Source organism: Drechmeria coniospora, chromosome 03 (genome assembly GCF_001625195.1).
Source record: "Drechmeria coniospora strain ARSEF 6962 chromosome 03, whole genome shotgun sequence".
Classification (NCBI taxonomy): domain Eukaryota; kingdom Fungi; phylum Ascomycota; class Sordariomycetes; order Hypocreales; family Ophiocordycipitaceae; genus Drechmeria; species Drechmeria coniospora.
In genome coordinates this window covers 6,652,714-6,677,644 of record NC_054391.1, presented here as the reverse complement: position 1 = coordinate 6,677,644, position 24,931 = coordinate 6,652,714, and the positions used below count along the sequence as shown (strand labels likewise).

The 24,931-nt window shown below is 56.7% G+C and overlaps 9 protein-coding genes across 9 annotated transcripts; 5 read left to right on the top strand and 4 right to left on the bottom strand.

Moving 5' to 3' along the window:
- Positions 1-863: 863 nt before the first annotated feature.
- DCS_07579 (ADP-ribosylation factor) lies at positions 864-1,700 on the top strand (the record flags this gene model as incomplete). Its single annotated transcript, XM_040804864.1, has 4 exons — positions 864-1,011; positions 1,144-1,388; positions 1,451-1,516; positions 1,611-1,700. 4 exons carry the CDS (start codon positions 864-866, stop codon positions 1,698-1,700), a joined length of 549 nt encoding a protein of 182 aa, XP_040654968.1.
- A 946-nt stretch (positions 1,701-2,646) lies between these two features.
- Positions 2,647-4,995, bottom strand: DCS_07578 (heat shock protein 78; the record flags this gene model as incomplete). The annotated part of the gene is made up of 1 exon (XM_040804863.1): positions 2,647-4,995. The coding sequence occupies one exon, from the start codon at positions 4,993-4,995 to the stop codon at positions 2,647-2,649; it is 2,349 nt and encodes a 782-aa protein (XP_040654967.1).
- A 277-nt stretch (positions 4,996-5,272) lies between these two features.
- Positions 5,273-6,440, top strand: DCS_07577 (Ribosomal protein L6E; the record flags this gene model as incomplete). The annotated part of the gene is made up of 3 exons (XM_040804862.1): positions 5,273-5,578; positions 5,888-6,223; positions 6,276-6,440. 3 exons carry the CDS (start codon positions 5,273-5,275, stop codon positions 6,438-6,440), a joined length of 807 nt encoding a protein of 268 aa, XP_040654966.1.
- Positions 6,441-6,976: 536 nt separating this feature from the next.
- Positions 6,977-9,505, bottom strand: DCS_07576 (Peptidase M49, dipeptidyl-peptidase III; the record flags this gene model as incomplete). Its single annotated transcript, XM_040804861.1, has 3 exons — positions 6,977-7,749; positions 7,805-9,030; positions 9,252-9,505. 3 exons carry the CDS (start codon positions 9,503-9,505, stop codon positions 6,977-6,979), a joined length of 2,253 nt encoding a protein of 750 aa, XP_040654965.1.
- Positions 9,506-14,830: 5,325 nt separating this feature from the next.
- DCS_07575 (glucokinase) lies at positions 14,831-15,646 on the top strand (the record flags this gene model as incomplete). Its single annotated transcript, XM_040804860.1, has 3 exons — positions 14,831-14,890; positions 14,992-15,099; positions 15,212-15,646. The coding sequence occupies 3 exons, from the start codon at positions 14,831-14,833 to the stop codon at positions 15,644-15,646; spliced, it is 603 nt and encodes a 200-aa protein (XP_040654964.1).
- A 1,643-nt stretch (positions 15,647-17,289) lies between these two features.
- On the bottom strand, positions 17,290-19,009 carry DCS_07574 (dihydrolipoamide branched chain transacylase; the record flags this gene model as incomplete). The annotated part of the gene is made up of 2 exons (XM_040804859.1): positions 17,290-18,596; positions 18,679-19,009. The coding sequence occupies 2 exons, from the start codon at positions 19,007-19,009 to the stop codon at positions 17,290-17,292; spliced, it is 1,638 nt and encodes a 545-aa protein (XP_040654963.1).
- A 1,805-nt stretch (positions 19,010-20,814) lies between these two features.
- DCS_07573 (uncharacterized protein) lies at positions 20,815-21,944 on the top strand (the record flags this gene model as incomplete). Its single annotated transcript, XM_040804858.1, has 2 exons — positions 20,815-21,200; positions 21,260-21,944. The coding sequence occupies 2 exons, from the start codon at positions 20,815-20,817 to the stop codon at positions 21,942-21,944; spliced, it is 1,071 nt and encodes a 356-aa protein (XP_040654962.1).
- Positions 21,945-22,216: 272 nt separating this feature from the next.
- On the bottom strand, positions 22,217-23,045 carry DCS_07572 (vesicle transport v-snare protein; the record flags this gene model as incomplete). Its single annotated transcript, XM_040804857.1, has 3 exons — positions 22,217-22,720; positions 22,782-22,895; positions 22,977-23,045. The coding sequence occupies 3 exons, from the start codon at positions 23,043-23,045 to the stop codon at positions 22,217-22,219; spliced, it is 687 nt and encodes a 228-aa protein (XP_040654961.1).
- A 474-nt stretch (positions 23,046-23,519) lies between these two features.
- Positions 23,520-24,337, top strand: DCS_07571 (60S ribosomal protein L35; the record flags this gene model as incomplete). The annotated part of the gene is made up of 4 exons (XM_040804856.1): positions 23,520-23,522; positions 23,786-23,925; positions 24,037-24,262; positions 24,332-24,337. The coding sequence occupies 4 exons, from the start codon at positions 23,520-23,522 to the stop codon at positions 24,335-24,337; spliced, it is 375 nt and encodes a 124-aa protein (XP_040654960.1).
- Positions 24,338-24,931: the final 594 nt, after the last annotated feature.

The following is a 24,931-nucleotide window of genomic DNA, read 5'->3' as shown; positions in this document are numbered from 1 at the left end:
AGCACTGATAAGTACGGCAAGTACACGCCATCCGCCAGTGTGTACTTGCCTTGTACAAGCAGTTGTAGTTGTAAGTACTCACTCCGGGAATCTGCATGTACTTGTCGGGCTGTGCTGCGGAGTAGAGGTGTACGGTACCTCAAAGTACCTACATGTGTACAGTACATCCAGCAGATGCGACCCCTCCACTGACATCCCGCGTCGGCCGCCAGTTGTTCCTTTCCCACCGACCTTGGGCCTTGTCCCAAAAAATCCCACGATTGAACTCTCCCCCTCCTCCCTCTTTCACTCTACCTCCCCCTTTGCTCCCGCTTCCGAAAGAACCAACTCGTCGACGAAGAGTACGAGCTCGCGTAGGTCGCCCATCTCCTCCTAATCCTCCCTACCCCCCTCTCCCCCCCCCCACTGCATTCATGGCCGTTGAGGCTTCTTGAGGTTGGCCGCCTGCCTAGCGTTGCCTCAGCGCTGGCACTGTGAATCCACCCACGCTCTGAAATGCTGCAGCTGCTCGTCCCTATCCCTGGACAGAGTGTCCTCTGGCTGTCGCATATCCTACACGATCCTTGAACCTCCCACCCCCCCCCCCCCCCCCTTTCGCCCCATTACCATCAGCTTTTTCATTCGCATCATCTCATCCATCGTTGATTTTTCTTCGTCCATTGCTCCGCTTCCTCATCCTGGTTGTCATTTCGCCGCTCGAGAACCAAAAAAACGCACCCTAGCCTGCTGCTTACATACTTACCGTACGCGTGGCCACTAGGACACATTTCGCCTTGCTCGTCGATCGACCACCTCTTCTCTTGACACATCACTTCTCAACAGACAGCGTTCGAGAGCAGGCCCCGTCGCCGCACACCGCCGCCATGGGTATCACCATTTCCAAGTTGTTCGACAAGTTTTTGGGGAAGAAGGAGATGCGAATTCTGATGGTCGGTCTCGATGCCGCTGGTAAAACCACCATCCTCTACAAGCTCAAGCTCGGTGAAATCGTCACGACGATTCCCACCATTGGTACGATACTATCCCTCCTTGGTCGCACATAAATATTTGAGTGCATCCTCCCGAGTTTGGCCGAACGCAGCCTTCGTTCCAGACTCCATCGTCGCACGTCGCACTGTGCTAATGACGCGACCCGCGACCTAGGCTTCAACGTCGAGACTGTCGAGTACAAGAACATCCAGTTCACCGTGTGGGATGTCGGCGGTCAGGACAAGATTCGCCCTCTGTGGAGGCATTATTTCCAGAACACTCAGGGTATCATATTCGTCGTCGACAGCAACGATCGCGACCGTATCCGCGAGGCCCGCGATGAGCTCCAGCGCATGCTGAACGAGGATGAGCTGCGAGAGGCTATTCTGCTCGTCTTCGCCAACAAGCAGGATCTTCCTGTTCGTCTCATCCCCAGCTTCTTCATGCTCCGCATCTTTCAGCTGACATGTCCCTCGCACAGAACGCCATGAACGCTGCCGAGATCACCGACAAGCTCGGCCTCCACAGCTTGAGACAACGCGCTTGGGTATGGTCCTTTCCACTAATTCTCAGTCGTTTCTGCGCCCCTACGTGAGACGCGGCATATCGACAACAGCTAACCATGTGAACCCCTACAACAGTACATCCAGTCCACCTGCGCCACCTCTGGTGATGGCCTGTACGAGGGTCTGGAGTGGCTCTCCACCACCCTCCGCAAGGCCGGTCAATAGTAGATGCATCCAGAGGAGCCCTCGACCAAACCAAGCTTCTCCTCCTGCTCCTCCTGTCACGCACTCTCTTCGCGTCGGTTTCCCCACTCTCGTGGCTCGGTTGTAATTTGCAAAGTTATCGATCAACCCAATTGATATTAGTCCATTAATCGTCCTCCCGTTTGTCGTTCTACCGTACCGCGCCCGGTTTCTCTCATTCTTGCCGAGGTGTTGTTGTGAGACCCTGCAAGAATGTTGGAACGGCGTCAAGTGCGGTGCGGTGCGGTGCATTTATATCACGACGGCTTCAAGGCGACGATGGTGTCGTTCGGGGCATGCATTATCCGGAACCTGACATGATGGGAAACTCGCTGGCAGGTTGCCGTTGGTGTTGTTGAGGCTTGCGTCTGTCGGATCGCACCGTTGGAATGGGAAGAATTCAGTGGGAGGAGAGGAGAAGGACACAGCGCAGGGCAAGTCATGGCAAGTGTTGGCAAGGCTCGGAAGTTGCGACATGGCTTTTTTTCTCGTCCCCTGGCCACGCACTCTATCATTTCGTTGTGCTAGATTGGCGGAGTTGGGTTGTTCATTCGTTAAAACGCATCCCGGCTGGGAATGATCGTGGCGGAGTGAAATGGATGGACTAGGTTAGGGTATATTTCAAGTAGGCCTCTGATTTACTTTCTGCCGTTTCGACAGCCCGTTCTGTCAATATGTCTTGCACCCCTGACTCGTCGTTGACGTGAAGGCTTCAGTTCAGTCATTCAAGTCGTCGTTGCATGCGAGTCCGAAGGCAAGTAAGTGCATTGCAGTTTCATGCAGAATTGTTAATGGGTATCAAGTTACTGTGAGTGAAGCTCTATCGTACAACATGCGTGGGAAAACCTCACAGCTCCATGCGGCTCGCTACACCAGGTTCCATACATATCCCAACCTAAATGAGCCATGCAAACAGAGGAGCGACAGCTCAACGGATATCAATTTCTAATCCCTCATTATGGGGGCGCAGTTTCACCTCGGCCGTCTGCCCCATCTTCAGCTCGCCGCGAATGATTTTGTCGGCCAGGCCATTGCCAATCTCGTTGGTAATTAGCCGATTCAGTGGACGGGCGCCAAACTTGGGGTCGTATCCACGCTCAGCAAGCCAGTCTCTGACCTTGTCGGGTACCGAAAGTGTGACGCGCCTGTCGTCAAGGCGATGCTGCAGTTCTTTCAGGCGAATGTCAACAATGTCACGAATGGCGCCCAAGGCGAGACGTTTGAAGACGATGAAAGAATCGATACGATTGAGGAACTCTGGCGGGTACGCCTCGGCCACAACGTCCATTACGGCCTTGCGGACAGACGGATCGATTTCGCCGTCTTTGCTTTCCTTGTATGGATGTATGTGATTCTGGCCAACGAGAATATCCGCCCCCAAGTTGGATGTGAGGACGATGATGGTGTTCCGGAAGTCGACCTTGTGTCCTTGGGCGTCTGTAAGGTAGCCTTCATCAAGGACCTGGAGTAGCAAGGCTGAGATATCGCGGTGGGCCTTTTCGAATTCGTCAAAAAGCAACACTGCATAGGGTTTTCGTCGAACGGCTTCGGTGAGTTGCCCAGCATCCTCGTAGCCAACATAGCCAGATGGCGCGCCGATGAGGCGAGAAATGGTGTGCTTCTCCTGGAACTCGGACATATCGAATCGGACGACAGCAGACTCTGTTGAGAAGAGAAAACCAGCAAGCTTCTTGCACAGTTCCGTCTTGCCAACACCCGTTGGTCCGAGAAAGAAGAAGGACGCCAGTGGTCGATTTTCGCCACTCAAACCTGCCCGCTGCAGTCGCACTGCGTTAGAAACGGCTTTGATGGCTTCGTCCTGCCCTTTGACTGCTTCACGCAGCGTATCCTCCATGTGCACCAGCTTTTCAATATGGCCAGACGTCAACTTGGAAACAGGGATGCCCGTGATCCGCGATACCACAGTGGCAATATCATCCGACGTGACTGAGTCATGGACCAATGAATCTTGATTCTTTTCTTGTTGGGATTCTTTGTCGGTTGGAAGCTTCTGTTCTAGATCAGGAATCACACCAAATCTTAGTTCGGAAGCACGAGCAAAGTTGCCGTCGCGCTGAGCTTGCTCCAATTCGAATCTAGCCTTGTCGAGATCTTCTTGGGCCTTCTTTACCGATTCGAGATCGGCTCGCTCCCTTTCCCATCGAGTATTGAGCTCCGAAATCTCATCGTTGTACTGTTTCAAGTCATTTTCAAGTTTCTCTCGGCGCTCCTGGCTGGCCACATCCTTTTCTTTTCGTAAGCTTTCTAATTCGATTTGGATTGTCATGATCTTGTGGTCAAGACGCATGATGTCTTCGGGTTTGGATTCATGCTGCAGCTTCAGGTGGCTGGCTGCTTCGTCCATTAGGTCAATAGCTTTGTCTGGGAGGAAGCGGTCCGTGACATATCGATTTGACAGCGCGGCGGCCGCCACCAGTGCCCCATCAGTAATTCGGACGCCATGATGAACTTCATACTTGTCTTTGATGCCTCTGAGGATGCTGATGGTGTCCTCAACGGATGGCTCATTGACAACAATTGGTTGAAACCGCCGCGCCAGCGCGGCATCTTTTTCGATTTGTCGATATTCGGCAAGTGTCGTGGCACCACAACATTGCAGCTCGCCACGAGCCAGGGCAGGCTTCAATAGGTTAGATGCATCGATGGAGCCCTCAGCCTTTCCTAGGCCAAGAAGCGTATGGAGCTCATCAATGAAGAGTATGACCTCGCCGTGAGCCTTTTGCACCTCGTCCAGGACCTTCTTTAGTCGTTCCTCGAAGTCGCCTCGGAACTTTGCGCCGGCGATCAGCGATCCTAGGTCCAAGCTAATGACCCTCTTGTTCTTGATGCTCTCGGGAACATCGCCGCGGATAATTCGCAATGCGAGACCTTCCAAGATCGCCGTCTTGCCCGTTCCAGCATTGCCAATGAGTACCGGGTTGTTCTTTGTTCGCCGCGAGAGAATCTGAATTGTTCGATGGATCTCCGCGTCCCGTCCGATGACTGGGTCAAGTTTTCCATCTTTGGCTCGGGCAGTCAAATCAATACCAAACTGCTCCAATGCTGCCTTCTCCTCCTCCCCTCCCATGTTCATTCGATGGGTCCCCCCCGGAGGATGCGGTCGCCCATTGGCGTAGTATCGCACTTCCAGGCTTGGCAGTAGTCGCATCTGCGTTCTGTGTGTAACTTGAGCAAGACATGCAACGGGTCGTGAGGCTCTCGAGGCCGCCCTCGCAGCCCGAGTGACCGACAATAATAGCTGTTTTTGGGCTTGCATGTTGCGTCATGCATGAGAGTACAAGCTATTCGTGGAATGAGAAGAAGAATGCAAGATAATAAATGGATTAAGCTAATATCATCGCATACAATTTGGGGTGTAAAATTGGCCCAAGAACAAATCCCAAGACCCAAGACCGGGTATGTATACGGTGGCGAAGCAGCTTCCACGAGGTTCATCGTCATGAACGCACCTTCTCGCACGTTCGACTCGTCATCAGCCCGCCCACCAGCCACAGCAAGGTTGAGCCATCTTATCATCACGTGCTACCAGCCCCATGCCCCACAAGTCATTGTGGCCGCCACGGCGAGCCACCATCCACAAATGGGTTAGCGCCAGAGGGTTCACATTTTCCACCCACAAACTCGCTAGCGGCGTTCACAAAGATTTCCAACATTTTGGGCGAGCATCACCATCCGTGTCTTCCTTTCCTCTCCACACCCAACCAGACACCACTGCGAGAGTCACGATGTCGGCGAAACCCACGACCAAGAAGTTCGGAAAGTCGACCCGGGTGGTTCCCGCTGCCTCGGAGAAGGCCAAGAAGTGGTACAACGCCGATGATGAGTGCGAGCCCAAGAAGGTGAGTTGCGGTGATGACATGCCGAAACGAAATTGGAGTCTTTTCCCTCGGAGAATCGCGCCTTGACGACACTGCAACGCATCTATTATTCGGCATTGGAGAATACGGCAAATTGAAAAGATGGGATGGCTAGCGGACGATTCTTTAGTGACGGCTCTGGCCCCATGCGATACAATCAACGCATCAACCAACGCGACCGCAAGCGATGCACGAGCGCAATCCTCCATTGCGGAGGGCCCAAAGCCGCCCTGCGACTCTTTGTGATAACGGAGAGGTAGAAATTTGTGCGCTGATAGGTTTCAATTGCAGGTCCGCAAGGCCGTCCGTCCTTGGACTCCTCGCTCCACCCTCCAGCCCGGCACAGTCCTAATCATCCTCGCTGGTCGCTTCCGTGGCAAGCGCGTCGTCCTCCTCAAGACCCTCGACCAGGGTGTCCTCCTCGTTACCGGCCCCTTCAAGATCAACGGTGTCCCTCTGCGACGAGTCAACTCCCGATACGTCATCGCCACATCCTACAAGGTCAACGTCTCCGGGCTGGATGAGAAGAAGATTACGGAGATCTCCCAGCCCAAGTACTTCACCGCCGAGAAGGCCAAGGACAAGGCTGGTGAGGAGGCTTTCTTCCAGCAGGGAGAGAAGCCCGAGGTACGTGGGATCCATTGGAACGCTTTGCGGGTTTCACGACAGGGACTGACAGGTGGCTCTGCAGAAGAAGAAGATCAACAGCAGCCGCGCTGCTGACCAGAAGGCCATCGACAAGGCCCTGCTCGCCAACATCAAGAAGGTCGACATGTTGGCCAGCTACCTCGGCAGCTCCTTCAGCTTGCGAAAGGGTGACAAGCCCCACGAGATGAAGTGGTAATCACCAAATCTCGAGTGCTGGAATGGGTGGCTTCGGGGTTTGGTTTCGGTCGGGGCGTAGCACCGTTTTGACGAAGCTGGTGCGCTGGCGGCGGGTTGTTGTTGAACGGAATGGGTCTCCAACAATAGGCAGGCTTGGCCAATTGCAATTGGAAGTCGACGGCATCGGTCATATCTTGGCGTCTGTAATCAGGTTTTACAGTCAACAATCAAACAAGCAAACATGAAGTGTTCCACCAGTTAGTTGTCTGGTTAGGAGCCGCGATGATGATCATACCACACTCCGAAATATCGCTCACCACAAACGTGACACGACAGCCGCACCAGCCAATGGCAAAGGACACCTTCGCCGTGCGGCATGATTCGAGAAACGGCAGGGAATGGGGGAACCAGCATGGACGGGCAGGTCACCTCATTGGCCACATGGGGAGATCAACCATATATACATTTCATACAGCTAGAGCCATCCGGTTACCCCCTTTTGAGCTGCGACATGCTTCGTTACGGCGCTCGTGGCCAATTCATGCCATTTTTGTCTTACAGATTCCTATCGGCCCAGCTCTGGATCATGCCGACGAGCGAGGCATCGTAATGCTTCATGGTCACTTTGCCCGTCGTCTCGTCCAAGGCGGTGTTTGCCTGCACAAAGACCTTGCGGGGCTGCTTGTTGTCGAGGACGACCTTGCGAACCTTGGTACCCCAGAAGTCAAGGCCAACCGTGGTCATTTCGGTGTAGAATTTGGTGCCGGCTTCGACGTCGGCGGTGGACTTGTAGACGTGCAGCTTCTGGAGGTACTTGGCGACAGCGTCGCGGCCCGAGGTGAGAATCTTGGAGCGGTTAAGCTTGATGGTAAGGTCTGACAGGTCGTCCTTGGCATAGTCGAGCTTGCAGAAATCGTCTCCAGCCTCGAGGAAGCACTTGAGGATGGAGAAACGAGCCTGGCTGTGAGCCTGACCCCACTTCTGGCTGGCAGGATCCCACATCTCGAGAGAGGCGAGGCCGGCACGGGCCATGGAGAGATAGGAGGCGTAGAGGACATCACCAGCCTCGCCGTCCATGTCGAGCTTGCCATCGCCAAAGCCGAAGATCTTGAGAACGGGGAACTCGCAGCTGAGATGCATGGCGACGAGCTCGGCACGACACTCTTCGTACGAGGCGGCGATGCTTCCAAAGACGGAGCCCCAGGTCTGTCCGGGTTTGTACCATGTCGATATGGGCTGCTGGGTCACGGGGCTGACAGGCGGGTTCTCCTTGTCAAAGTTGTAGACTCCGGGAGAGGTCTCTTGAAGTAGCTTTCCACAGCCATGACCTTGAAAGGGGTCAGCTCATACTCCAGGGTGATGAACGCAACCAGGGGTAGTCACCAGTCAATTCGTGAAGGCCAACCTGCACCTCGAAGGAAGCATCGCGCTGCTTCTTGTACACGTCCAGGTCCTCGTCACGAATGAAGGGAATCTTCTCGTTTGGTGCTTTGGCACTGAGGACGTTGCCGAGGGAAACGTTCTTGAAGCCTTCGGTCTGTCGAATGTCATCATAGTTGGGGATGTTGATGCCGGCCGGGATCCCAGATCCGTTGAAAGTCATGACCTCGAGAGAGGTGAAATCCGGGGACAAGAACTTGTCCTTTTCAAACTCGGTGCCCCACGGAAGCAACGGAATGAGCGACGGGGCGGCGGCGACGAGCTCGCCAAAGGCACGGGTTCGCTCAAGGTTCACCATGGAGGCGAAGCCCTCCCATTCACCTCGGACGCCGGCGGGATCCCTGTAGGTCTCGATGAAGCCAATGTTGGACTCGACCATGGGGCCCTTGTCCTTGATCCAGTTGCGCTGCGAGTCCTTGAAGGCCTCGAGGGACCCGTTCTCGAACGAGTTGGTGTAGTTGAGGTACATCTGCTTCTGGGTCTCGTTGTCGGCATGCTCGGCGGCCCGTCGAGTGTATTCGGCAATGCTCTTCATCTCGTCGGCGTAGTCGCCAAAGATGAGCTTGATGGTGCTGCCCTTCAGGGGCCCTTCCTCGACCGTGTACGAGTTGTCCTTTCCAATGTCACTGCCGTTTGTGGGAATGGCGGTGACGGCGGAAGCGATGAGGATCTCGAAGGTGGTGTCGCCGCTCTTGCGCAGTCTCGTGTTCTCGGGAAGCAGTCCCTTCTTCTCCATCCAGCCGGAGACGGCCTCGATGTCGGCCTTTGTGATGGCGCGAGAGCCGGGGTAGTAGGTGGTCATGTGGCCGGCGTCGGGGAAGCCCAGATGCATGAGAGCAGAGCTCTCGGAGCTGAAGATGGCACCCCTGGTGGCTTCGTAGAACTTGGCCGCCTCGGGACAGGTGGCGGCGAGGGCCGCCACGGTCTTCTCACCGCAGCGGGGGAGGAACTTGGAGTCTCCAAAGCTCTTGTAGTTGCCCAAGTTGCCCAAGAACATGGCGGCGTACTCGAGGAAGAAGGTGAGCTCAGGGCCGTCGACGGCAGCCTTCTTCGCCAGCGCGTCCCAGTCGCCATTGCAGCTCTTGTGAAGGGCCAAGATCAAGTCATAGATGGATTCAGACTCGGGAGAGAGCTGGCGCAGAACAATCCTCGTTCCCGCAAAGCAAGACCTGGCGGCGATGCGAAGTCAGCTACGAATGCATGAGGAACATGAAGAATTTCACGGATTGCCTGTCGTTGCCGTGGCCGGTGGAGGGATAGATGGATGGATGGGTGGATGGGCGGATAGGTGGATGAGCAGATGGGTGGATGGATGGATGGGTGGGTGGATGGATGGATGGATGGGTGGGTGGATGGATGGATGGATGGATGGATGGATGGATGGACGAACTTGCTGATGAAGTGAGCATAGCGCTTCTGCTTATCACTGAGGGGTTCAAAGTGCTTCTCAATCTCGAGCCGGACGACCGAGGGCGGCGAGTCGGCGAGATAATGTTTGAGGTCGTTGGCGTTCATGCTGGCCAAAAATCTCTGTTGGGTGCGGCGTGCAAGAGGCAGCGGGATGATCCTGGAAGCTGCGACGAGGGAGGACAGGTTCGGTAGAAGGGAAGCCGCAGAGGAGAGTGCTCGTAAGGAGACGGGCATGGAGAAGAGTCGGGTCGGGCAGAGGGCCGCTCCTCTATATGTAGCCGTACTCTCTACACTGTGTCGAGGTAGCACTCGGTATCAGAGCCAGGACGTCCGTTGGCGGTCCCCGCGAAACGAAGGACCGACCAGGCCAACAAGCAAGCTAGAACCAGGCAGAGCAATCGCCGCTACAAGCGGGCGGGGCACCAAAGTTGGGCGGGGCTTCGGCAGGCGACCAGGTACATGCTGAGCCCACAGCGAGTAAGACTGGGTCGGTGCAGGTCGACTTGCCTATTATGGCTACGATTGGGCTGTCGCTTGACAGTCACGGGCGGATCCACGGACAGGAACGAAGAACAATACTTGTACTTGGTACACCTAGGTACTGCAGATGTACTCCGTACAGCTCGGAATGGATACGGAGTACTCCGTTGGTACGTGCTGCAACTCCGTACAAGTACTGGCTCCATAATACCGAACAATGACTACAGTACTCCGTAAGTACTATTAATTACGAGCCCCTCGCTGAATGTGACTGCTGTTTGTCAGACTGTCAGCGGGCAGTCTGAACCGCCTTAGTACTAGGTACCTACCATGTAGGTTAGTACCTAGAGGTAGGCAGCAACTCGCAGGCACCTATCTTAGTATGTTCGTCGTCAGATATAGAGGACGCGCAGCGAACTACTGGAGCTTTTAGGGGTAGAGTCGATTTGTCGAGGTATTTTGCAGCCCAGTGCTATTTGTACCGTGGCTCGAGGACCAGTACGCTTGCCTGGGCTCGAATTCAGCACGAAGGTGCTCGTAGGCGTGCTCCGTACAGCCCTGAACGATGGCAAGGTCCACACTGGACGACAAGATGATCGGCGGGAACCAGGTTATGGACGGGGTAGACTGCTGGATGCTCTGCCCAGCAAAGGTAGAGGAGAGAAGGCGACGGCCAAGAAGTGAGCTTGGACGTGCCCACTACGCAATCCTGCCATCGCCATCTTGGTTCGGGCCGCCCCGGCGAGATCATCGAATTGGTACGAGTATCGGTTGTCCAAGAGCATTATTAATCGCCCGACAGCAAGTGGTCTTGCTTGGACTCGTTGCACCTGCGGCTCATCTCCGCCTCCCCAAAGTTGTGTGGGGAAATGGGTCAACGAGGGCAGAGTGCAGGAACTCATCCGAGCTTCCTCATACGACCCTGACCCTGACATACTTTGTGCGCTACCGCTGATGCTGTAACCGCGTCGGCGAACAACGATTCGGCGAGAGACGGCAACAAATTCGTCCATTCTCCTTCACATCCATGCCCTGTGGCGTCTATTCCTGCATTTCATACCTGGGCAGTTGTGCGTTCCCATTTATTGCGTTCGCATTGTAGGCAAAGAATGATATCGGCTGGACATTGCGCTCGGTACTGCGCTCGGTTGATTGCTCGAATGGCCCATGGTATGCACCTTTGGATCGCTGTTCCTGTGTCGGTGAAGACACGGGGAGGCTCGGGAACTGGTGCCTTCCCTCGCTGTGGGATCCATCACGGCGGGCAGGCAACTTATACGTCCATCGCCTAGTGATACGAGTCTCGCGAGGAGGATCCAGCAAGGCACTCTTTTCATTCGGATCCCGGAACCCATGGCCAACATGGCTCGACTCTACTCCAGGGTAGCTCGGCATGCCGTGACAAACGAGGTCGTTTGATGAGCTTCCGCCTCGACTGGATCCAATCCTAGCGCCTTTCAGCGTGTCTCGGACAAATCTGGAACAGATACGGAGCATTGATGAAGATGATGTAATGTAAGAGGACTCCCTCCGCACCCGGCCAAGTGCGTCGTATGTGATAGATCGAAACCCTGTCAGGCTATTCTCCGCGAGTACCCGCTGACATGGCCAACTTGCACAGACCTCTCGGTGGACAGAACCTCGGGCCCTCGGTCGGCATGGAGAGGGGGGCCAGGACAGACAACCCGCATCGAAGGGAGTCCCAGAGCCGCACACGCTTGTCCTTGGACAGCCTAGTCTTCGTCTCACGCCCGCAGCATGTCCGCAGTCACGATAATTGGGCAGTCGACAAGTCGACATGGATGCACAGCGAGCCGCGGGCAACAAGAGCTGGAAGCGCAGGCGAACGGCCGGCCCCGAACATGGCATCGAGGACGTCATTTCGGCAGACAGAATCCAGTTCCTGCCCCGCGACGACGAGTTGGGAGGCGGGAGCTGAAGGTGCGCACACTTTCGTGCATACACACCCTCTGCTCGCTGGCGGTGTCGTACGGAGTGCTCTACACCTACTCACACGCCTCGCGCTCCGCGTCCGAAAACAGTCGGGCTTCGTCCAACAGGTACGTGAATGCATGTTCAGGCGTATTATTCTATTTGCGGAAATAGGCAGGAGCTGGTTCGGGACAGAAGCATGTATGCTGCTCTGCCGCCGGTTGGTGGCTCGGCCGTTGAGACAAAACAAAGGAATCCATGATACCCTCGACGAATCGTGAACATATTGTGAAGAGGATGGCGGGCGCCCCCACGACGCCACGCGGAAGCGCAAGAATTGGCAAATTGACCCTTGGAGCGCGAATGCCGACGGCAAATGATGGGCTCGTCCTGGCACGCTTGGGCTGCGATGACAGAAGAGGGTCCTCTACGAGCATCGAGTCGAACCGGTTGGGCCTGAACCCCCGACGCCATGGCGGCGAAAAAGCCAACAAGGGCCCCGAAAGGCTGGGAGGAAAGGATCCTGCCGGTTGAAATGCTGCCCACGGGGCCCGGGACATGGCTTTCATGGCCATGGTCGTAGTCGTCACGTCAGGCAGGGGCCATGAACACTGGACGGTGCATGCGTGGACTGCGTGAGCTCGCGACGACGATGCTCGGCTCGCGCTTACGGCGGCCATTGCAGACACTTTCACCAACGGTACTTGAGGGTATCATGAACAGATCAGGACACTGATCAACTTGCATTCGCGTGCACGCTTGCGCAACCATGTGCAAGTATTTACCTTGCGGCAATGCTGCGCTCCGTATACATGTACGGAGTATTACAAAGTACTTGGGTTAGGACTGCATCTTATTGATACTGGTAGCATGCATCCGTGCAGTGCAAGCATCGTAGCGAGCATGTATCTGCAAGTACATGCGCATGTACAGTAAGTAAGCGACCAGTGCGTATGTGCTGTAATTATAATATTACATGTACGAAGTAAGTACATCTCGATGCCAAGAAGCTACGCAGAAGAAACACACGGACATGATTTCGGAAACCAAACCAAGACGGGGCGATGCTCGGCACCAAGCTCGGCACCGAGCGCGGCACCATGCCTTGTTCTCCGTGTCCGTATTGAGTGCTGAGTATCGGGTGGAGTGTGCCATGCAAATCGTTGCTCTGGACATGACGGAGCAAATGGGCCGCTGGGCCGTGCCGACCCAAGGTGAAGGTGCAAGTCTGAACCACGAGCGCCTTGCCCTCGCATCCGATACTGGCACTCATGCATGCATGCATGTACGGCAAGGTACTACTACACATGTACACCGATGTGCATGTGTACTAGTAGTTGTACAAGAACGTGTTGCTGTCCATTTGTCTCTGCACTAATGCTGCTGTACGTGCATACTTAATAGTTGCACCCCGTACATGCAGTGTGCCGCATGTAGGTATACGGTATTATTACTCCGTACTCCGAACGGAGTACATGCATTGCCAGCTCCCTGCCACGTACACACACACATGTTCCGGAAAGCCATCCGGATTCCGGAAAACCCAGTGCACCGGGTCAGCTTCCGCCTTGTCACATCGACGTCAACCAGGGGGCCGTCCGCCGTTTTTCATTTGACCACCTACCCAGGCCCACCCTCGTACGACGAGTGCCATGGGCCCATCAGCATAAGTGCTCCTATGGATGAACGCTCGTCCCTACTACTGATACCCGTCACCCGCTCTGCATGCACACCTACTTGAGCTCTGTTTGCTCCTCGAGACGCAGGTCTCCTCACGCGTCCCGTCGACGGCACGCATCGCCAGGCGCCATTTTCGGTCAACCGCAGCGTGATGCGGCCAGGTCGACGAGCAAGCCGTCCGCTCCCCAACCTGCTCATTGGCTTGCCGCCTCCCAGCATCGCGGCACACCGTCCTTACCCCCCGCCTCCAGGGGCTATGGCAAGGAGGGGCCGGTTGGGCTGCGATGGCCAAGGAGAGCACAAGCAGGAGCAAGAAACAAATCATTCAACGATGCATGTGAGGATGCAGCCGGTCGAAGGAAAAGGTGAAAAAAGCAAGACGCAAGAGACATGGGAGAGAGACACGAGCACGCTCGCGAGGAGGGAGAGCCAAGGGCGGCCAGCCACTGCTACGGGGCCTCGGCGTCCTATCCTTCTCCTTCGAACTGCGGTACTTGGCCATGACGGACTTGTCCACCGCCTTCCCTCGTGCAGTGAGTGCTACCTGCGTTGTCGTCGAAGGAGGGAGAGCGATGGCGTACTCGCATGGTGCCGACACATGCAGTCCAAATACTGTACAGTGAGTGACTGCTCTTACTGGACCGTTGAACAAACCGGGCTAGCACAGGTGCCGAGCTTGGGGGTTATTGCAAGCAATTACGGAGTATTAAAACTCTCTTGCTCCGTACTTGCACATTTACATGCCATGCATTTCCTTTCTTGCCATGGCCAGGTCCTGAGGGTACACGTGCAAAGAGGTACCATGTGGTAACGCATAGCAGGAAGCACGTAGAGGCCTGTACTGTAAGTACTAGGTATGTGGTTGTAGTTGTAGTTGTACGTAGTTGTACTCGCAAGCTCTTCGTACCAGCATGGACTCTACTTGTGCTTGTACATGCACACCTACTGTACACCTACCTACATGTACTGTACTTGCAGCGAACTGGTTCTCGTACCCCGTAATGTTACCCGAGATCCAAACTCGGTACTACGGCCCCGCCCTTGTTTTCTACTTCTTGCCATTATTATTAGTTGCAACAACCTTGGCTTGCCATGCTCGTTGTCTCAACCCCAAACCTGGAACTACGTACCGCCCTACGTAAGTGCTACCGCAAAACCCGTGCAAGTACTTACAGCACGGTACTCGCACACGCACTCGTACGCTCCTCGACTTGCCTTGCATCTTCGCATCTTCCTTCTTCCTCCCACCGCCCTCGCCTCTTTTCAAGTACCATAGAAGACGTCCGCCTATCCCTTTCCATTCTCCCCCTGCTTCGCCATAGTCTTATTCCGAGAAGCTTGCCATATAGGTCGATATCTATACCATAGCCTCGTCGTCGTTCTTTCATCCGGCTTCGCCAGTGGCCATCGGCCATCGTCGCCGCGAGTGGCATTCACCCTCCTAGATACCTGGCACGAAAAGACACCATGCTGTCCTATGACAACGTCGTCTCCATCAACGGGAACGACGGCATGATGGCGACTTCGGTACGGAGAACCCCTCCAAAGACGCGCCCCCGTAGGAGGCCGAGCTGGCGTGCAAGTTGAGCGAGTGGAAACGATGATGCTAACGGCCTCGCACACGACAGAACCACAACCACATCTGGCTTGTCACTGGCCCGGCCGGGTGCGGCAAGACGACGGTGGCCGAGTACCTCGCCGCCGCGCTTGACATGCCTTACGTGGAAGGCGACTCGGTAGGCTCTCCTCGTCCTCCCCTTCCCCGTTCTGCCCCCCCCCCGCTTCCCTTCTCACTGCTTGATCACGATATTACGGCAGAGGGGATGAGTTAACGAGAGTGGGAAACAGTTCCACACGGAGGCCAATGTGGAGAAGATGCGCGGCGGCACCCCCCTCACGGACGCCGACCGCTGGGACTGGCTTGGTGCCCTTCGCGACGAGTCAATGCGTCGAATCAACCGAGGGTCCCAGGGCGTCGTCGTCACCTGCTCGGCCCTCAAGCGCAAGTACCGGGACGTCATCCGCGTCGCCGCCTACTACAACAGTCACGTGCTCGTCCACTTCATCTTCCTCTACGCGCCCGCCGACGTGCTGCTGGAGCGAGTCTCGAAACGAAAGGGCCACTACATGAGCGCCGACATGGTCCAGAGCCAGTTTGACATACTCGAGCGGCCGACGGAGGATGAACGGGACGTCATCACGGTCGACGTCAGCCGCAGCCTCGAACAGGTCAAGTCGGACGCCCTCGCCAAGGTCGAGGCCATTCTCCGTGACGACCGTTGACGATGCCACCACCAGCCGTGCTCCACAGCACTCCGCGCCGTTTTGTTTTCTTAATTCCCGGCACTGAAGCGAGGGAGAGTTGGGGAGTTGGGCGTTTGGATTTTTCATTCTTGGCATCTCATGGCCGACCCTTACGCAATGCAGCCTGCCGCCAGTCACCAGCCGAGTCCAAGCAAATCCATGACCAATCTTCATCTTATCCTGCACCGGCCTCGCCCACCCTTTGCACCCACCACACCACCCTCTCTTCTCGTCTGGCCAAGATCGGACAGGGAGTAATACCGGGCGCCGACGAAAGGAAGGTGGAGGGGGAAATGGAGCTCTCGGACACAGCACGGACAGTGGGTGGATGGAGACATGGCCGAATGGGTTTGGGGCGTGAAACCGTCGTCGCAGCGGCTGAGGCTCGCATGCGGCGTGAAAGAAGGGCCGGACCCGGCAGTTTATTGCATGGTGCAGCGGCCGACGGAGAGGAACTCGATGGGGACTCTGCGTCGTGTCCGCCCAAACGGGCACCCTTGACCATGCAGAGGCCCAGAGACGCAAGACGCGAGAGACGCGGGACGCAGAGACGCAGGCAGAGCTTCGATCGGCCTGCTTAATTCGCATTGGACCTCGTCCTGGCCGACGTCGGACATGAAGGGTTGGGCAGACTTGCAGGCAGGTTGCTCGAAATAGGCAATTGTGACGAGTTAACTCACCATGCATGCACGATTGCATGGGCAATTGCTGCTGGCGGCGGGCCCTCCCGGCCGCCACGTGCCGTCTCGTACCGTCGTAGGTGCCATGTTCCCGTGCTCGAGTACGAACGGTAGCACGGTAAATGACGAGGGGCGGGCATAGCAATGAGATGTGACACGCCAGCCTGCGTCGTTGACGAGTTGCACACGCAAACATTGCGCGCACGCTCTTTTAATATTACCTGCGGGCGCCCCCAGGACAGTCCGCGGCCGCTCGCCTGTTTCCCTGCGGGTGCTGGTGACGGCATGACTGAAGGTCCTGGTTGCGTGCGAGTACGATGATCGTACTCCTCCAGCGATGGCCGTTTCAGCATTCTGCGACGCTCCACCGATGGGCTCCACGGAACGGCCGAGACGGACGTGCTCAGCTCCCGTGGCTGGGGACAAGGCAAGGAATGCGTTTGCCCTCATGCGTAACAGGTACACGTAATCGTAGTACGACGCTGGGGCGTGACGACGATACGTGGCCAAGGGGTTGAGGAAGCATCACGAAATGGTCATCGGGCGACGACCTGACGTTTTGTCGCCTTGCATATTGGCCGGTGCTTTCTTGGATGCACGCTGCGTGCATCGATACTACCCGGTACTCCGTAGTGACCGTCCACTTCCGTGCGTGTACACGGACAGGGTACGGTCCAGACTACTGGGCTGACCTGGCGAGTCGTCACTGGCCTCCCCTTTGCCGTCCGCGTCGAGTCGACGGGGCAGGGGATGATATTGGTACACATAGTTTGAAACAGCTCGTCATGCACACGCGCCATGATGGATGGAAGGCTGGTTGGTTGGTTGACATCGCGTCCCATTCATCGTCTATGTACTACTCCTCCGCTGCCCCCCCCCCCCCTGCTCCTCCATCGTAGGTTCGGCACGCAGCCAACGAAAAGGAGGACAACGTCCGGCGAGTTACCGCAGGTGCATCACCATCACGTCGGGCTCCTCGACGACCCGTCGTACGACGTCGGCGGCCCGGGCCATGGTGGCGCCGTCGACGACGCGGTGGTCGGCGCTCCAGCTGAAGTTGCACACGTGCTTCTTGACGACGGCGTCGTTCTCGTCAAAGGCCGGCACGGTGCGCATCCTGCCGATGCCGAGAATGGCCACCTCGCGCTCGACGATGACGGGGCTCAGGTAGGTGCCGCCGATGTTGCCGATGTTGGAGACGGTGATGGTGCCGCCTGCCATGTCGCCGGGCGTGAGCTTGCCGGCCTGGGCGAGCGCCTGAAGCCGGACGAGCTCGGCGGCGATGGCCACGATGTTGAGCGCGCCCACGTTCTTGATGACCGGCACGAGCAGGCCCTGGGGCGTGTCCATGGCGACGCCGATGTTGTGCTGGGATCGGAGCACGACAGAGGGACGATCGCCGGCGTCGGTGCCGGCGTCGACGCGCGCGTTGAGGATCGGAAACTGGTAGAGGGCGAGGGAGACGGCCTTGATGATGAAGGGGAGGTACGAGAGCTTGGCCGGCTGGAGGTCGTCGTGGCCGGCCGACCGAGCGAGAACTTTGTTCAGCCGGCCGCGAAGGCTGACGAGGTCCGAGAAGTCGACCTCGTCGGCGTAGAGGAAGTGGGGGATCGTGAGGGAGCGCGTCATGGTCTTGAACATCATGTGCTGCGTCTGCGAGAGCGGCACCCGCGTCTCCGTCTGCACCGCCGCGGACCCGTCTGGGGGTGGCGGATGGTGAAGTTGTGACGACGGCGTCGCCGACGTTGCCGACGTCGACGCTGCCGCTTCCCGGCCCTGCACAAACTTGAGAATGTCCTCCTTGAGCACCCGGCCGCCCTTACCGCTGCCGTCGATGTCGGCAATGTCGACGCCCAGCTCCCTGGACAGATGGCGAACGGCGGGTGTCGCGAGCGTCGCCATCGGGCCCTTCTGCTTCGGCTTGGACGCCATCACAGGTGGCTGCTCCTGCTGCTGCTGCTGCTGCTGCTGCTGCTGATGCTGCTGCGGCTGCGGCTCCTGCTTCGGGGCGGATGCCGCCGGGACTTCTGCCTCCTCGCCTGCCTCGATGTCGATGTCGATGTCGACAAAGGGCTTCCCGACCTTGGCCATCTCGCCAGCCTCGTAGTAGAGCTTCTTGACGGTGCCCGTGAACCGGCTCGTGATCTCGACGGAGGCCTTGTCGCTCTGGACCTCGCAGAGCGGGGAGAACTCCTCGACCCGTGCGCCGGGCTCGACGAACCACTGGATGACTTCACATTCGACGATGCCTGCGAGCAGGTTGGAAACCGTCAGCCCACCGACATTCTCGGCCTCGCCAATTCGCCCAACCACACGCAGCCTGTTACTCACCCTCGCCAATGTCGGCCAGGAGGACGGGCTTGAGAGCACATAGCCTCCGCGACTCGGTAAACCACCGACCTGTTGCTGGAGCGGCCGTCGTGATGACGCCGATACTACTGGTGCCGTTGCCGCCCTTTCGCCCGAGGGCCACGCGGACGGTGGCCTGCGAGGTCCTCAGTTGCCTCTGCAGTAGGCGCGAACCTCGTTGTAGGAACATCTCGGCTTGCTCGCTGGCTCGCTGGCTTCCCTTTTTGCAGATGAGGTGCCCGAAAGAGAGATTGGCCGACGAGACGGAAAGGCTGGGTGTGCTGAGGAGGAGGTGTGCCTGTCCGATGTGCATCCTGGCTTTAGTCGGCACAGCACTGGCGGTCGTTTGTCTTGGTCCGCCGCGAATAACCGAAGCGATAGGTCACTGTCAAGTAGTGGTACTAAGTACGGAGTACATGTACTGTACTTCAAATGCTTCTGCCCGCACAGGGTTCAGGTAGAATTGCAGCTGTCAGTACTTAGGCGGGTACCTAACGCGAATCCGCGTGAGCACCTACTGTAGTACCCAAGTACACCGTACAGTTGGGTGCTAGGTGCCTGGGCTGGGGAACGGCAGGGAACCCCACCACTAGTTCGGAGCACTCCGAAGGGAAATTCTCCTTATTGAGGTGCTCCGCACAGCGGCACAGGCACAGCAACTAGTTAGTGCCTTGCCGCAGCGTCAGTGAACCACGACCATCCCGCCTGTGGGCTGTACGCGGCTGAAGCCTAGTAGAGCTGTGGCTTGTTCTTGTTAGAGGCCCCAGGCCCTGGGCCTACCGTACCTGGGCGTCACCCAGCCCAGCACTAGGTACAGGTAAGTAACATCTTAGCTACCTGGCCAACATACTCCGCACTTACAGTACTCCGTACTGACAGTTAGTACGTACAAGCTGTGCAGCCAAGCCCTCGGTCCCTACTCCGTACCCCCCTCAGCAGTTTAGCAGCCATGTCCACTGTCGATTGAGTTCTGACGGGTACGGTTTGGCAAGACACCAGCCAGTACCGCTAATATCCCGCCAGCATTGGATGCGCACCTTTCGTCATCTGGTGCGGATATTCTGCCGTGGCCTTTCCAGGCAGTACTTGCTCGTGTGCGCAACTCATGTTGCATCGAGGTGCAAGTCTGTTGCCGCTGTTTGACTCTAGAGCTACTCTCTCAACCTCCCAACCACGTAGGCCCTACCCATCGATACGATCAATTCACCTGCAATTCGACGCCCGTTCTGGTCATTCTCCATTCTGCCCCTGTCTGGAGTCGTTCGTACTAGCGTTGAACCGTGTTGGGGCACATTTGCGAGGATGGTACTCCGTATGATAATTCTAGATGTCGATAACCGTATTCCGGCACAGGGGGTTCTGTTACCTTCCATTACGGAGTACTTAAGTAATATACGGAGTACTGTACGGAGTAGTACTTTTTAATACTTTACATGATTACTCCACTGGTCCTGGGAGATGGGATACTAATAAGTAATTACCTTGCAGTTCTTGTACTTACGTACCCCGTTCTCCGTACGGAGTACTCCGTACTTACTCCGAAATTACAAGTAGTATTACTCCTCTAGGCTACAGATCATATCCCTATGATTATACATGTACTTTAGTTTTTAGTCGGTACAAACTACTCCGTACGGAGTACTGTAGCGTTGATTGCTTGGACCTGGTGTATTGGTGTTCCTACTAGCACTGGTGGGATTGGTAAGTTGGCCGCAAGTTTATAGGCCGCCTGAATGTACAAAATAAGTAATACTCCGTATGAACGCCGCCGAGATCACCGACAAGTCGGCCTCGGCAGTGCTACTAACACCTTTACGTACTATAATAAGTACAGGAAAGTGTTCCGTACGGAGTACTTGTAGTGTTGTACGGACAAGTACTAGTACTTAAGTACCTACTGTGCCATGCACAAGAAATACCATGCTGCAGATATTCACTAATACTTAAGTAGGTCCTATTCGGAGTACCGGGAATATTACTTGTGCTCCCGTTTAAGCAAGTACCTGCGTACTAACTAATATTGCTTAGTGCAGTGCAACAATGTGAACCTTCAGGAACTGGAAAAATTACCGGTCTACAGAGTACACTTGAACCTGAATACGACACCAACCATCCACCATGTCATCGCGCAGGCTCGAGCAGGCCTTTTCCCGCCTCGCACGCCGCACCGCGAGCACCTCCGGTACCACGAGAACCCTTTGTGCCCACTGCCAATGGCGTCGCAGCCTCACCCTCTCGGCCTCCCGCGCTGCGAGGGCAGAGAAGCCCGCTTCGGGCGCCTCTCTCGATCCAAAGAGCGCTCTGGGCAGCGCCCCCATCGAGGCACCCAGAAGCTACGGCAAGCGGGTTGACGGTCATTTCGTCCCCAAGCCGCTGCCGCGGCCCATCGGCATGCCGTTGCCGCCCAGGGCTGGCGAGCACACCGGCATCGACAACCGGTCCTTCCAGCAGCGCAAGGAGGACTTCGTCGACTACGACAAGCACATACAGCGCCGCAAGGAGCTGTAAGTGAGACCGACGTGGGCGGGAAGAAGACGAAGACAAGGTGCTGACCGCGATGCAGCACGGCCCAGATATCGAGACCATACTTCCGTGACTGGGGCAACCTGCAGTACCACTCGGGCAAGTCCTTCATCGCACCTCCGCGCCTCTTCAAGGCCGAGCTGTCCCTCTACTTCCCCAACCTCTACGGCGAGACCCTCGTCAAGACCGACAAGGCGCCCCGTGACACCACGCCGCTCCTGACCGGCAGGGCTTCCGTCGTCTCCATCTTCAGCAGCCGGTGGGCCGAGCAGCAGGTCGGCAGCTTCACCTCGCGCGAGGCCAACCCCGCCCTGCACCGCCTCGTTGCCCAGAACGCCGAGCTGGCGCAGGTGGTCAACGTCAACTACGAGGACAACGCCGGCAAGGCCTGGCTCGTCCGTCTTTTCCGGGGCTCCCTGCGCCGAAGGTTCCCCGAGGCCGAATGGGACAAGTATTTCCTCATCCGCAGGGGCATCACCGACGCCATGCGCGAGTCCATCGGCCTGCTCAACAGCAAGGTCGGCTACACCTACCTCGTCGACCACCATTGCCGCATTCGCTGGGCCGGGAGTGGACCGAGCCATCCGGACGAAGTAGACGGCTTGACCAGGGGCCTCGCACGTCTGCTCGATGAGATCAAGAAGGAGTCGACTCGGCCGGCGGCGGCGCGAGAGAAACCGGTGGGCAAGTCGCACCTGGAACGACCGGGTCCGACAGAGAAATGAACCCACCCCATGACATGCTTCGAGGACCGTGATGAAACCGACGAAAACCTGTTCATAGCTGTAAAATACGACAAACAATAAATAGAACACCGATACCTCGCTATAAACGCCGTTGCATATGCGGCTGAAGCACAGACCTTGACCCCCCCCCTCGCTTACCCTTCCCTTGCTTTGCCTCCCCGTCCCTTCCCTTTCCTTTCCTTTCTTTTCCTTTCCTTTCCTTTCCTTTCCTTTCCTTTCCTTTCCCTCCCAGTCCCGCACCGCAGCTCGACTCATGACAGCATAAAGAACAGGACGAAGCAAGCGGCGATGAAGCAGCCCATGATGATGCCGTCTCTGCGCTTCTTGGCTGATATCCTGTTGATGAGCGAGTTGATGCCCGGCACCTGGCTCGCAGCCATGGTGATGCGCCGGTTGATGTTGGCCAGCGTCTCCCTCTGCAGGCCGAAGCTGTCGTTGACGGCGTACGCCTGGCTCAGCACGCTGTCCGTCATGTTGTGGCTGTTGTCGATGCGGTTGCGCTCGCCAATCATGTACTCGGCCTCGGCCGCCTCGGGGTTGTTGGCCCGGTACTGGTCAATGTCGGACTGCACGTTGGTCAGGAGGTTGGCCCTGCTGCGGGCGTGCTGGAGGGTGCTGCGCAGCCGGCCGACGTCGCGCTTGTGGGAGGAGAGCTTCTCCCGCAGCAGCGAGAGATTGTTTTGCTTGAGGGCAGACGACGTGAGCGACGCCTCCGAGTCGAGGAGCCGTGCGAGCTGTTCAATGACGGATTCTCTCTGAGACTGCCTGTTAGCCGCGTCGCCTCCGGCGAGCTCACGCGGGGCGCCGTCCACCAACCTTTTCCAGCAACTCATCGATCTTGCCTTCCGTCTCACGCTCCTCCTCCGTTGGTTTCGGTGGGATCGTCGCGGCAGTAGAGAACTGAGAATACGTATGAAAGAGGCTTTCCGTCTGTGCATCCCGCGTTAGCAGCCATGGCGACGTCGCATGTCGCCAACCGGATGAGCCGTTCAACGAGCTGCCGCTACGTACCTGCGACTCCAGAGTCCTCGCCTGCTGCCGCAGCTGAACCCAGCCTCCGCTTCCTGATTGTGCAGACATGCCTTCGGCCTGGATGTGACAGAGATGGTTGTGACGAGGTTCAGGAAGAGCTGTTGCGTCCGAGCTCCCGAGTTAGGCCATGTGTATTGTATGCATATAGGAGCGAGTAAGTAATACGTGCATGTGTACATCCAGATCCGGGCCTAGGTGGCACTTTACCCGGTAGGTACCACCTTGGCGCGGCAGAATATCCCCACCGCCCCAGCGTAGCGTCAACAGTCTTCGCACGAGCCCGCGCACGTGATCTTGCATTATCCCCATTTATTTCGCCCCTCGGATACCAATCAAGGACGGGAAAAATCAAGAAGCGCGCGCACACAACGAAACCCTAGGGCAAAATTTCACCGTCTCGGCAAACCCTCCACCTAAATTCTTTGAAGGCCTACTACGATCCATCGCGTTACCGACGGTCACGGTCTCACTTGCGCACTCGTCGACACACTTCGCACATCACCCCCATCGAAGACCATCAAGATGGTGAGTCTATACTGTCCACTCCCTCCCCCCATGCCTCGATGCGCACCTGTCTTCCAGCATTCGTCCTACCCGTCGGCCCGGCTCGAAATCGGCCACACTCGCCCTCGCTCGAGATCGATCGTCAATTACGCACCGGATACGTCAAAAAGCGCCGGCCGACGAACGGCTGTTGAACAACCCGCTCGCACATGTGCCGCTACGAGACTAGTCTGCCTGCGTACGGAGGAAGAGCATATCGCTGACTTGGCTTTCCGTCCTTCTAGTCGTCGGGCAAAGTTAAGGCCGTCCAGCTGTGGGACAAGAGCAAGGAGGACTTGACGAAGCAGCTCGCTGAGCTCAAGACTGAGCTCGGTCAGCTCCGCATCCAGAAGGTCACTTCTTCGGGCAGCAAACTCAACAAGATGTGAGCATTCCTTCCCTATCGATACGGCCCTTCATCGGCCACTCGAGTCCAGATGACGGCTGCCCGACGAACCGGGGGGAAGATGCAACCGCTGACGGGGATCATCGACAGCCACGACCTGCGAAAGTCCATCGCCCGTGTCCTGACCGTCATCAACGCCAAGCAACGCTCTCAGCTCCGTCTCTTCTACAAGAACAAGAAGTACGCCCCTCTCGACCTCCGCCCCAAGCAGACCCGCGCCATCCGCCGCCGCTTGTCACCCGAGGACAAGGCTCGCATGCTGGAGAAGACGAAGAAGCGCAACACGCACTTCCCCCAACGGAAGTATGCCATCAAGGTACAATTAGATTTCGCCCCTACCCTGAATCCATGCCGTCGACATCGGTGCTGACCAAGTTCCTTGCAGGCCTAAGCGGATGCTGTACTTCTCTGGGTAGGAGGAATGGGAATTGGGGCGCGGCGTGCGTTTTCTATGAACACAAGGCCTCGGATTTTCATCGCATGGCTCGTGGGATCTCCGTCTGATTTGTACTTATTTCCCGGCTAGAGCCTCGTTCTGCGAGAGGCGGGGTGGTGGTCCATGACGGCCGCTATCCGTAGATCAGCACTCTAAAAATTAAAACGAGGTCATGATCAAATCTCTCGCTCTCCAAACTCGCACTGCCTGAGCTCATTCAGTTCCCACGCACAGGAATGGGCATTCCATCCATCTTTACACGACAGTCAGTGGACATTCATCGACTGTGGACATGGCTGCTAACATGATGCGATTGCCTTTTTTTATTTATGCTCATCTACTACTGGTATATCTCATGCCAGCCATTTTGTTGCTGCCGAAAAAGACAAAAAAAATATCGTAATGTACATGATATCCGGGTATAAAAGCCGTCATGCCGAGTCGCTTCCGACGGAGAATCAGCGCGCTTCCCACCCATGCCGCCGAAATCATCCTCCTTGGGCCTCCGGTTTCCCTCAACGCCGATCCACCAAAACCCCCCAACCAACC